The sequence below is a fragment of the Rattus norvegicus genome, chromosome 3 (assembly GCF_021556685.1).
Source record: "Rattus norvegicus strain SHRSP/BbbUtx chromosome 3, alternate assembly SHRSP_T2T, whole genome shotgun sequence".
Lineage (NCBI taxonomy): Eukaryota > Metazoa > Chordata > Mammalia > Rodentia > Muridae > Rattus > Rattus norvegicus.
The window spans coordinates 71,801,141-71,815,191 of record NC_141536.1 but is presented as its reverse complement, the minus strand read 5'-3'; the positions used below and the strand labels follow the sequence as shown (position 1 = coordinate 71,815,191).

Sequence of the window (14,051 nt, the reverse complement as noted above, 5' to 3'; positions counted from 1 at the left end):
CAGGTACAGAAAGATAGAAATAATCCCATGCATGCTGTCAGACCACCACGGCCTAAAACTGGTCTTCAATAACAATAAGGGAAGAATGCCCATATACGTGGAAATTGAACAATGCTCTACTCAATGATAACCTGGTCAAGTAAGAAATAAAGAAAGAAATTAAAAACATTTTAGAATTTAATGAAAATGAAGGTACAACATACCCAAACTTATGGGACACAATGAAAGCTGTGCTAAGAGGAAAACTCATAGCGCTGAGTGCCTGCAGAAAGAAACAGGAAAGAGCATATGTCAACAGCTTGACAGCACACCTAAAAGCTCTAGAGCAAAAAGAAGCAAATACACCCAGGAGGAGTAGAAGGCAGGAAATAATCAAACTCAGAGCTGAAATCAACCAAGTAGAAACAAAAAGGACCATAGAAAGAATCAACAGAACCAAAAGTTGGTTCTTTGAGAAAATCAACAAGATAGATAAATCCTTAGCCAGACTAACGAGAGGACACAGAGAGTGCGTCCAAATTAACAAAATAAGAAATGAAAAGGGAGACATAACTACAGATTCAGAGGAAATTCAAAAAATCATCAGATCTTACTATAAAAGCCTATATTCAACAAAACTTGAAAATCTTAGAAATGGACAATTTCCTAGACAGATACCAGGTACCGAAGTTAAATCAGGAACAGATAAACCAGATAAACAGCCCTATAACTCCTAAGGAAATAGAAGCAGTCATTAAAGGTCTCCCAACCAAAAAGAGCCCAGGTCCAGACGGGTTTAGTGCAGAATTGTATCAAACCTTCATAGAAGACCTCATACCAATATTATCCAAACTATTCCACAAAATTGAAACAGATGGAGCACTACCGAATTCCTTCTACGAAGCCACAATTACTCTTATACCTAAACCACACAAAGACACAACAAAGAAAGAGAACTTCAGACCAATTTCCCTTATGAATATCGACGCAAAAATACTCAATAAAATTCTGGCAAACCGAATCCAAGAGCACATCAAAACAATCATCCACCATGATCAAGTAGGCTTCATCCCAGGCATGCAGGGATGGTTTAATATACGGAAAACCATCAATGTGATCCATTATATAAACAAACTGAAAGAACAGAACCACATGATCATTTCTTTAGATGCTGAGAAAGCATTTGAGAAAATTCAACACCCCTTCATGATAAAAGTCCTGGAAAGAATAGGAATTCAAGGCCCATACCTAAACATAGTAAAAGCCATATACAGCAAACCGGTTGCTAACATTAAACTAAATGGAGAGAAACTTGAAGCAATCCCACTAAAATCAGGGACTAGACAAGGCTGCCCACTCTCTCCCTACTTATTCAATATAGTCTTGAAGTTCTAGCCAGAGCAATCAGACAACAAAAGGAGATCAAAGGGATACAGATCGGAAAAGAAGAGGTCAAAATATCACTATTTGCAGATGATATGATAGTATATTTAAGTGATCCCAAAAGTTCCACCAGAGAACTACTAAAGCTGATAAACAACTTCAGCAAAGTGGCTGGGTATAAAATTAACTCAAATAAATCAGTTGCCTTCCTCTATACAAAAGAGAAACAAGCCGAGAAAGAAATTAGGGAAACGACAACCTTCATAATAGACCCAAATAATATAAAGTACCTCGGTGTGACTTTAACCAAGCAAGTAAAAGATCTATACAATAAGAACTTCAAGACACTGAGGAAAGAAATTGAAGAAGACCTCAGAAGATGGAAAGATCTCCCATGCTCATGGATTGGCAGGATTAATATAGTAAAAATGGCCATTTTACCAAAAGCAATCTACAGATTCAATGGAATCCCCATCAAAATACCAATCCAATTCTTCAAAGAGTTAGACAGAACAGTTTGCAAATTCATCTGGAATAACAAAAAACCCAGGATAGCTAAAGCTATCCTCAACAATAAAAGGACTTCAGGGGGAATCAAAATCCCTGAACTCAAGCAGTATGACAGAGCAATAGTGATAAAAACTGCATGGTATTTGTACAGAGACAGACAAATAGACCAGTGGAATAGAATTGAAGACCCAGAAATGAACCCACACACCTATGGTCACTTGATTTTTGACAAAGGAGCCAAAACCATCCAATGGAAAAAAGATAGCCTTTTAAGCAAATGGTGCTGGTTCAACTGGAGGGCAACATGTAGAAGAATGCAGATCGATCCATGCTTATCACCCTGTACAAAGCTTAAGTCCAAGTGGATCAAGGACCTCCACATCAAACCAGACACACTCAAACTAATAGAAGAAAAACTAGGGAAGCATCTGGAACACATGGGCACTGGAAAAAATTTCTTGAACAAAACACCAATGGCTTATGCTCTAAGATCAAGAATCGACAAATGGGATCTCATAAAACTGCAAAGCTTCTGTAAGGCAAAGGACACTGTGGTTAGGACAAAACGGCAACCAACAGATTGGGAAAATATCTTTACCAATCCTACAACAGATAGAGGCCTTATATCCAAAATATACAAAGAACTCAAGAAGTTAGACCGCAGGGAGACAAATAATCCTATTAAATAATGGGGTTCAGAGCTAAACAAAGAATTCACAGCTGAGGAATGCCGAATGGCTGAGAAACACCTAAAGAAATGTTCAACATCTTTAGTCATAAGGGAAATGCAAATCAAAACAACCCTGAGATTTCACCTCACACCAGTGAGAATGGCTAAGATCAAAAACTCAGGTGACAGCAGATGCTGGCTAGGATGTGGAGAAAGAGGAACACTCCTCCATTGTTGGTGGGATTGCAGACTGGTAAAACCATTCTGGAAATCAGTCTTGAGGTTCCTCAGAAAATTGGACATTGAACTGCCTGAGGATCCAGCTATACCTCTCTTGGGCATATACCCAAAAGATGCCTCAACATATAAAAGAGACACGTGCTCCATTATGTTCATCGCAGCCTTATTTATTATAATAGCCAGAAACTGGAAAGAACCCAGATGCCCTTCAACAGAGGAATGGATACAGAAAATGTGGTACATCTACACAATGGAATATTACTCAGCTATCAAAAACAACGAGTTTATGAAATTCGTAGGCAAATGGTTGGAACTGGAAAATATCATCCTGAGTGAGCTAATCCAATCACAGAAAGACATACATGGTATGCACTCACTGATAAGTGGCTATTAGCCCAAATGCTTGAATTACCCTAGATCCCTAGAACTAACGAAACTCAAGACAGATGATCAAAATGTGAATGCTTCACTCCTTCTTTAAGTGAGGAAAAAGAATACCCTTGGCAGGGAAGCGAGAGGCAAAGATTAAAACAGAGACTGAAGGAACACCCATTCAGAGCCTACCCCACATGTGGCCCATACATATACAGCCACCCAATTAGACAAGATGGATGAAGCAAAGAAGTGCAGACCGATAGGAGCCGGATGTAGATCGCTCCTGAGAGACACAGCCAGAATACAGCAAATACAGAGGCGAATGCCAGCAGCAAACCTCTGAACTGAGAATAGGTCCCCCGTTGAAGGAATCAGAGAAAGAACTGGAAGAGCTTGAAGGGGCTGGAGACCCCAAAAGTACAACAATGTTAAGCATCCAGAGCTTCCAAGGACTAAGCCACTACCTAAAGACTATACATGGACTGACCCTGGATTCTGACCCCATAGGTAGCAATGAATATCCTAGTAAGAGCACCAGTAGAAGGGGAAGCCCTGGGTCCTGCTAAGACTGAACCCCCAGTGAACTAGACTATTGGGGGAGGGCGGCAATGGGGGGAGGGTTGGGAGGGGAACACCCATAAGGAAGGGGAGGGGGGAAGGGGATGTTTGCCCGGAAACCGGGAAAGGGAATAACATTTGAAATGTATGTAAGAAATACTCAAGTTAATAAAAAAAAAAAAGCTGGCTGGAAGGGTGGACTTTTATACAGTTTTTGAAGTATGTTTAATGAAAGCTAATGGGAAAGTACATTGTGGTGGTAAGTATCACTTGGCTACTAATACTGAGTCATAAGGGTGGGGATTTTCATGTTTCAGGTGAGGAATAGGCCAAGGATATACTGTTGCCCACTGGTCTGTTACTCTACAATTTAGAGAAATATATCCCTAAATTCTGTCACACAGTTAGAGTTTGTTATACACATAGTTCAACAGTCACACATGTACCTCCAAATAAGACAGGACTTGATATCTTATGCTTATGCTAATTTTGCAGGTATCTAGAATGTAACCATTACAGTTTCAAAATGTTTTCATTCAGAATTCACAGGAAGTCTTGATAAACCAAGCGTGTATGAAAAGATTGTTTCTAAAGCCAAATCCTGAAAGTATGATGCTTGGCCACATGAGATGAATCCTAAGCCACATGTTTTGACTTTACAGAGACAACAAGCATTTGGGTCTTTGGAAAGAATATTCTCTTTGAAGATCAGGAGACAGAAGGAGCAGGTAAGTTACATACAACAGAGTACAAGAACACCAGGCTTTTCATGAACTGAAAATTAATATTTTGCTTCAGTAACCCCAGTGATACATGCAGATCCTCAATGTATTTTCTGCCTCATTGAGATTTTGTCTAATGTTGATTCTGTTCTTCTTTGTCAATTTCCAATATTTCTTTGGAATAATGTATTATCTATTTTTTATTTTATACTATATATAACAATATATATTATATATGTATATTTATATATATAACAATATATAACAGCTGATTAATTGCTCACAACACAGTTTTCTGTAACAATTTCCTTCAAGGTTAAAACCTTACATCCTACATAGATGTTCTTCAAGAAGAAAGATAAACAGCTCAAAATAACTTAAATAAGTCCCCGAAATTGACCAAATTCACTAAGCTTCTTATTTCTAAGAGTAAATAGCCAACCTACTGATAATTTCTCTCATATAAGAAAAGTTGCAAAGATTCAGGAGACCAGAGCCTGGAAAATGCAGAAACTGGCCAAGCTTCCTAGAAGAGGCATAGAAGACTTGACACCTTGCAAAAAACCTGTTTAGCTGCCTGAATGCTATACACTTTTCTCTAGTTTCCCAGCCTTTGTTAGCTGTCACTCACCATTCTGGTTTGGATGCTGAGATATAGTTTTATTTGAGCCATTTCTGGTGCTATAAATAACCCTGACCCATAATCCTTTAAGTGGCAAATATATTTTACTGTTTCACCAATTTGGGCCTTGACCATGTCTATGTTTTGGTCTGTTGTCTCCCTATTTGAAATGAGTAGAAGTATTTGCTTTGTCTCTCTAAAAATACCTTCTTATGAATCGTATGTTTAATGCTTTACATTGAGTCCCAGAAGGCATATTTATATTGCACTTCTGAACAATTTTGAACTGTTAAGAGTTTTTAACAATAATTAGATGCATTTTGTCATTAGATGTCCATAAGAATTCAAAAAATGAGATATTTGAAGATGAAATCCTTTCAAATAGCTCATATAGTGGATGATTAGCTTCCAGTGGGTAGTAATATTTAAAATATTTGAGATATCTGTGTATATGCAATAGATTATTGATAAGTTGTCACTGGTGCTGGCTTGTGTAGCCTTCCTCAAAGGATACAAATGTTTGTATATCTCAGTACTAAGCATGTGCATAGTCTGGACACAAAATGTCCATTTCACCATAATTTCCTCAGTATTCTTCTCAAACTTCAAATACTGAAAATAAAACTGAAGTTTACTCTTCTGGATTCAAATAATGTATCAGAAGTTTTCTAAAAATATTTATAGTAAAATTATGACCTTTATAACTGAGTAATTTTCTCTAATCAATGCATATTGTAAAAGTAACTATTTTCTGTGATGAAAGAATGAGATGAGAGTTGTATGTAAAATATGAAGATAAATGTCTTGGGCCGATCTCAGACAGTTTCCTTCTATTTTCTAACTCTCATCAGGCCCAGGCTAGAAAGTTTCTAGCTTCCATAAAATCTAATCTTCTGCAAGCCTTGATCCTGAAGTCTTCAGATTCTAGTCTCTGTCTTTCCAGCCAGGCCTAGAGTGTCTCATCCCTTGAAGAATTATTGTGGACAAGTTAACTCTTTCAAGTTCTTTCTGAAATGTTGCTTGGTAGTTCAGCTAAAAATTTCTCTTAAAGCTGACTAATTCAACCTGGTTTGCCTTAGTTGTCATTGAATTGCTCTGCTTTGGCCTTCAACTAACTCTGCATTCCATTCTAACCTCTGACTCCTCTTTCTCATTCTTTGGTGTCCTCTGTCTTTACCTGCAACCTGACTCTGGAAAACTGTCCTGGTAAAAATTCTTCTTCTTCCCCCTCCTCCTCCTCCTCCTCCTCCCCCTCCTCCTCCTCCTCCTCCTCCCCCTCCTCCTCCTCCTCCCCCTCCTCCTCCTCCTCCTCCCCCTCCTCCTCCTCCTCCTTTCTCTCTCTCTCAGTCTGTCTCTGTCTCTCTCATTTTCTCTCTCTCTCTGATGTTCTCTTAAATCACTTCTCTTTCTTGTTTGTTTTCTTTCTTGTTTAACATATTCCATCTCTGCCTCATTCTTTAAAATTTTTCTCTTATTCAACATTTTGCCACTTTCTAACATGGCTGCTTACATCTATAAACTAACCTTGCTTTTATTGTTTGATATTAAAGTTGCTTTTTAAGGCATGTCTGTATTAAATGAAGATCACACTGTATTTCAGAGTGGGTCCACATTCTATCCCAGTCACGAAAACCTAGGTCTTTGGATGCAATCTCTACAGCAGTCATATTGATGGATTCAAACTGTCACATATATAGTACTTTTGGGTATATTGAATTTAAATTAGCTATTCTAATCATAGAGTGAAGAAACAAGTGTACACTATTTTTGTTTTTCAAGATAAATAACTGGTATTAAACATAGTAGTATATTTGTTTCAAATTAGAATGTTTTATTTGTTGCTACATATTTTCAAATAAGTAAAGAACTAGGAATATACCTCTGCTGAGTATCTTTAAAAACATAAATTTTATAATATATCTCACATAATCAATATGCAATCTAAACAAATAATTTTAAATCACTTCATATAGTATGTTACAAACCTAAATAGATCATATTTTTATCCAAATTTTTATGCAAATAGTGGATGCTTTCTGTATAATTTCCCATTATTTGAAGGAGGTTTAAGGTGAAGTTTCCGTAATTTTGAAAAATTAAGTCTTAATGCTGAAATAATATTCATTTTTCCTAATATTGCAATGACTGTAGCTAACTGTATGGGAAAGAAAAGAATCATTTTTTTCTTTACTCTTTTTATATGAATTACATTCAAATGTCAGTTTCCCCTCCCCACCTCATACTAGTCCCTCTATGTCACCTAACTTCTCCCCAGGTCCACTCCTACCCTTACTCCATTGCTTCCCTTCAGAATAGAGCAGACTTCCCAAGGCTATGAACTGTACAATACATAGCAAGTTACAATAATACTAGGACATATCAAGGCTGGAGGAAGTAACACAGTAATTGTACAACAAGTATCCCAAAACCTGGCAAAAGAATCAGAAAAAAATATAATTTTAAGAACATAGGGACAAATGTTTTATAAGGACATTTTGGCAGAGGCAAAGTATAATCATTTTTTATTTGCTTATAAACATCTTTTTATCAGTATAATGCAAGGAGGAACACTGATGCTTAAACAATGTTTGTTTAAAAGCAAAACTTTGTTAATGGGTTTGCAGATATGTTTGAAGCAAAGAGTTCATTAAGAGTAAAACATATCAATTTATTTACTCAATAACAAGATGTAATTATGTTCAAATTAAATGTACAAAACATATAATTTATCTGACTTTAATTGTCTCACAATGCTAAAAATCTGGTAAATAATTTTCTCAATGCCCCTATGACATCTTTGTTCCTCAGGCTATATATCAAAGGATTGAACATTGGTGTCAAAATGGTGTAAAACAGAGAGAGAAGTTTGTCTGTCCCCTCATGCTTATTGGACTTAGGTTTTAAATAGGTGACACTAGCTGATCCATAGAATAAAAATACAACCATAAGGTGGGAAGAACAGGTAGAAAAGGCTTTTGTCCTTCCTGTGTTTGATGGCAACTTCAGGATGGTTGAGATGATCCTGCTGTAGGATGCAAGGATCAACATGAATGGAACAGTGACAATCAATATTGCAAAAATAAAGACCACAATCTCATTCACAAAGATGTTCCCACATGCCAATTTGAGTAGTGGAGGTATGTCACAGAAGAAGTGATTAATTTGGTTAGAATCACAGAAGGGCAGAGACAAAATCTGATAAGTTTGACCCACTTGAATGGGAATACCAATGACCCAGGAAGCAATCACTAGCTGGGTACACAGCTTGGTACTCATGACTACAGGATAGTGCAGAGGGTTACAGATGGCCACATAGCGATCATAGGCCATTACAGCCAGCAGGAAGCATTCAGTGGCCCCCAGGATAAGGAATAGGCACATTTGTGTAGCACAGGCCAAAAAAGAAATATTTCCTTTCAGTGTGAAAAGATCCATAAGCATTCTAGGAAGAGTGACAGAAACATAACAAATTTCTAGGAAAGAAAAATTGCTGATGAAAAAATACATGGGGGTTTGCAGACTGGGATCAACCCTTGTGATTAGAATGATGATGCCATTCCCCAGCAGGATAATCATGTAGATGAATAGGAAGATTCCAAAGAGAAGCCAGTGCAATTTGGGAATATCAGAAAATCCCAAGAGAACAAATTCTATAGGTACAGTAAGATTTGTCTCTGTGATTTTAAATTTGTTTGCTCTTTGTAGGTTTAAGTATTTGGATTGCATTTTCCTCTTAGCAAACCAAATTGGGATTTTATTTTAGTCTTAACTTCCAAGGGTTGTTGTTGTTGTTGTTTTGTTGCTGTTCTTGTTGTTTTTGTCGATGTTGTTGTTCTAAAGGTTTATTGTGAATCTTGAAGTTTTTTTTTTTTTTTTTATTGTGGATGATGACTCTGGAACTAGAAGCAGTGAATTTACAGGAATAAAAACTGAAAGAGTTTTATATATAAAGTCTTCCAAATAAGTTGACCATGTTAGACATATTTTCTAATTGTATTGATGAAATCCATAAAACTGTATCTTTATTCACTTGCCATAGGAGAAGGATAATAAAAATGTATTCGATCTTGCTGTTCCTTTATGAGGCTACTTCTCCAACCTCCCGGGCTCCATCTGTTGCCATAGCCTCACAATTTGTTTAATTTAGCTCCTAACTCTTTGAATTTCAAAAGTAGCTTTGATGTCTTGAAGGCTTTATTATGAATAATTTTAATTACATCTTGAATTTCAAACTTGTATGGAGGTTGAGGTAAACAGGACTAAACGTTTTGATTGATCTGCCAGTGTCAGGATAGGAGTTTCCCTTTATTTTCTGTATGGAATCGTTAAATGCATAAAACATTTAGGCAGTTATACTTTTACAGGATTTTTTCTTTTACTTGTATAGTAATAAATGTCTGGTTATAACCTCAGTATCTAGTTTAATAAATAATTAAAAGGCATTAAACAAAAAACTCATCTTTATGTTTTTTTAATGTCCAAAATTCATAAACCACAATATTCATAACAATTATTTTAAAAGGTGTGGTAAAATGGGGATGTTAGAGAATAAAAAGAGAATACCTGCGGTAATTCCATTGAAATCTTTATCTTAATCATTTATCATATGAGAGCTATGGTATAAGACCCAAAAGATTACTCAGCTCTGTCCACTGCCACTCTATTCTGGTCTATACAGGCCATTGCCAGCCTGTTAGCTAAAGCCTATTAGATATTACATTGAGCATCCCCAGAGCTCCTATGCATGTGTTTGTATCTTTTTCTGCTCTGTAAGTTGAGTATCATTGTATTATAGGAACAGAGAAAGCTCTGACTTATCCTGTCATCGGATGTGTGATTTAAAATTAAAATGATGGTACAGCTTTTCATTAGAATTGGCTGCTTCATATAAATCAAGTGGAAAGATCCTCTGAGAATGTGAAAACATAAAATTCAAAATCCAGATCATAAGATATTGCTAACTCATAGATTAGATTAAAATAGATAATATTGAATCAAAAATAGGCATTTGGCTTTTTCCTCTTTATTACTTTTCCTTGTATCTTAATTATCCCCATAAAAATTGAGCAACTTTTACCAGGATAAACACAGATAGACATATATTGTGTAAAATTTTTTCCATAATTTTGATTGGGAGTCTTATAACTGATATTCAGGCATAAATCTTCCCAGTCAAATCAGCCAGTTTACCAAAGATAATACTTGTAATATGGAAGACACAGTTGCTGTCTGTTTTCTCCTCTACCTGGAGAGTTGTAATACAGGGAAAGTACTTCGAGGAAGGCTGTTATTTTTACTAATAATGTTCACTTTATTGTCAACATAGCAAAATATGTTTTCATTATAATCAAAGCAACATTCTTTCATTATGCTTCTTTATAGTTTTATCATAATTATAGATAAAATTGTTAAGAATTAAATGTTCCAGAGGCTTACCACATATATTAGCTTATCATTTAATTTTTATCTTAAGAAAAATCCAAGAATAACCAAAAAATAAAACTTTAAGGTCAATATACTAAAATTCTTGATTTCATATGTTCAATCCAAATTATTGAGTGATACTCCATAAATTTATACTACTGAGAAAAATATAAACATGTTAGCAATTTACCTTTACAGTTTTGGTATAGTTGTATTTTCTTGACTGAATTTTTATTGTTTTTAATATATAAAAGTAAGGGAATATATCATATTTTATTAGAAGCTGACTTGTTTTCAAAGCACCCAGTACCATTTATAAAGAAAATACTTCCTTCCAGTGGGGATACCTATTCTCCCTCATCACACCTAAATTGATACATCAGTGCCCGAGTTTGCAATTAGTGTTAAGTTTATTAGAAACAATCCCTGTATACCAGACAAAACATTTTTATAACATTTCTAAGGAAAGTTGTTCCTCTTCCCAAATACATTCAAATCATTTATCAGCCCCAAAACAATAAACATTAGAAGTTTGATATTATCTATCTGAGATCATTCACATGTTATATCTGTTTTCTTTCTTAAATGTGTGGTGTTGTATGCTATCTTTTTCATGTTGATAATTCATACTCGCCAGAAAGAAGATGCACCACATTTAACAAACACAGTTGCACTCTAGAAGTTGGAGATGCTCCACATGTTTGTGGAAGCATCCTGAAGAAGCTATAAAATATTATTATAACCAACTGAACAGACTTTCAATTGGGAAAGAAAAAAAGCAAGGCATTTTAGCACTTTTTGCTGCCTAATATTATTTTTTAAAAAATTTATGCAGCATTACTCTTAATCATTCTGTCCTAAGTACTTCATCTTTCTAAAAGTATAATATCTTTATTGCTTGGGTATTTAAAACATAAATAAATTTTGTATTTTTAATATTCATATATATACGTACATAGATACACACACACACACACACACACACACACAATACTTTCCTTTCAAAACTAACGAATTAGATAAAAAGACACTTTCAATTGCATTAGATTTGTCTCATGTACGTTATATCCCCACAGTGCAATAGATGGGTAACAATGGGGAATCCTGTAGTTGTACTGGCCCAGCTGCCTAGACAATCACCCATCATAGGTTTTTCAGGTTAGAATCCATGGCTCCTGGGGTACTGTGTGCATTTTCAGTTCCTGAGAGACCCACAAACTCCCTCAGACAGTGAAACGTTCTGTTTGTGTTTCTCTTTATGTTCCTGTTGAATCAGGGAACCACAGGACAATTGGACTTAAACATATATACTCTATACGGCTTGAAAGCAACACTATATCCTTGAAACTCAACTGTATTGATCCTGGAAATTGATAATATATTGTTTGTGATAAGCATATCAAAATCTCTATTGCTCTCAGTAAAAATTGTTATAGTCTCAGGCTTCTGTGGTCTGTTCTGGCTGAGCCTGGTTTAATATTCAAGTGGTCGTATCAGGTTAGCTTGACTTGGTAAGTAAGCACAGTTGCTTATGGGTAACAGTCTTTATTATATAATGAATGATGTATACTTACATTTAATATATTACAAACACTTTCTGGAATACTCATTAACTACATACAATTTATATTCTTTTTTCCTTTTATTCTTGAATTTTAACAAAAAATCTTCTATGTAGTAGTATTTAGAACTTAAGAAATACCAGTAATCTGAAACTATGTGCCTTTCATCCATAACTTTTCTCTTGGGATTCTAGCACTAAGTACTGAAGATAAAGCAGACACAGTTACTAGAAATAAAGGTTTAAATCACTATGGATCCCGCTCATGAAGATTTCTTCTCATGTGTACTATTTAAAATATCTGGGAGCAAAATTACTTATAATTAAATAAGAATCAGATACTACCTATACAGAATGGAGAATTAACAAAGTTAAAGATGAAAATGTTACAATAGATTTCACTGACATCTACAGGATAGAAATGTTCTGTAATGCTATGATTAGTAAGTTGAAATATATAGAATTAAAAATAATCTAAAAAAACAAAAATCAATCCCAGATGATACTTAAAATAGATCAGTAATGATCCAGGAAAGCAAGAGTTATTAAAGTTTCCAACAGTAACCAATACTAATGAGTCATCAGGTTTGCTACTGATTCAACAAGAATTTTTAATTTTTCTAATTCTTTATTTATTTTTCAGTTATTGAGATTATCATTATTATTATATTTTATGAAATAATGGACAAAGCCTATATTAAGATTAAAGAACTCTCTAAATTAACTCTATGACATTAGTGTTACCATAGTACCAAATTATTATTGGACATAAAAGGAAAATGTAGTAAAGACTACAGATCAATTTATATAATAAGCATAGAATAAAACTACTCATAAAATACTCAAAAAACACCCTGACACACAAAACTTTGTCTTTGTGGCAGTAGGCCTTCTACCACCCAGGACAACCAGGTAAGAGGCCTATACTTCAATCCCCTGCTTCTGGGTCCCTCAGCAAAGCAAGCAGCCCTGACATTTTTCCCATCCATTCTGTGCTCCATTTTCTAGTCCATACGTCAAACTACCATCATGAATCCGCTCTCCACTCCCAGAACCACAGCTCTGCCTGTCTCCAAAGAGACCTGTTGCCATATAGAACATCCAGTCCAAGAGTTCTATTACTATCAGGTAGTATCAGAGTAGCCAACACCAAAAAAAAAAAAATGGCTGAAGGCAAGCACAGGAGCACATTCAACAGAAGACAATGCAATAAGGTACACAGAAGACAATGAAATATGGTACAATAAAAAACAAGGTCCCCTGTGGCTGCTTGCTGTAGATACATGCTCAACCCCAGTGTGTTTTGCCTATCACAATTCTCTTGATCCCTTAGGCTGTGTCTCTTTTGAGCTGTTTTCATACAATGTTCTAAAGGTAACCGCAAGTGTCCATGCTCTAAACAGTGGGCAGGAAGGATTTGTACCTAATGATTCCTCCTATCTGATGGCATTCTTGGGTTTGAAGTTGATGGAGACTTACCTGCCATGCTGATGTACTTGGAAATGCTTTATATTATAGTCCCCAGAATGATAAGTTGGTTAAAGAATTGAGAAATAGGTCACTATTAAGGTAAAAAGATATTCCTCAAATGAATTTTAGTGTTAGACAAGTAAAACTCCATAATCAAAGTATTTAAATTCATCAGTATGGTAGAATCATCAATATTGCTATGTCACTTGTTTCTAGAGTATGTAGTCTATAAATATTTTCATCAATTTCTTATTTCTAAAGGCAGAGGCATATACTGATATTTATCACAAAGTGGATTGGTAATTGAGTGGTGAAGAACACTTATTGCTCTTATAGAAGATCTACCTTTAGTCCCCAACAACCATAAAGTGGCTCAAAACTACCTGTAACTCTAGTTCCAGGGGAATCTTCATGGGAATTGCACACATGTGGGACACATGTACCTGCAAACAAATATTTATAAACATAAAAATAAAAGCAAATAACTAAAAAATAAGTTCTCTTTGTGATTTCTCCAAATTGTGTCCTTCTATGGCA

General features: G+C 35.4%; 1 protein-coding gene across 1 annotated transcript; it reads right to left on the bottom strand.

Moving 5' to 3' along the window:
- Window positions 1-7,804: 7,804 nt before the first annotated feature.
- Or10ag52 (olfactory receptor family 10 subfamily AG member 52) lies at window positions 7,805-8,785 on the bottom strand. Its single transcript, NM_001001377.1, is given in 1 exon segment — window positions 7,805-8,785. A coding segment is annotated over 1 exon segment (981 nt).
- Between the last annotated feature and the right edge of the window lie 5,266 nt (window positions 8,786-14,051).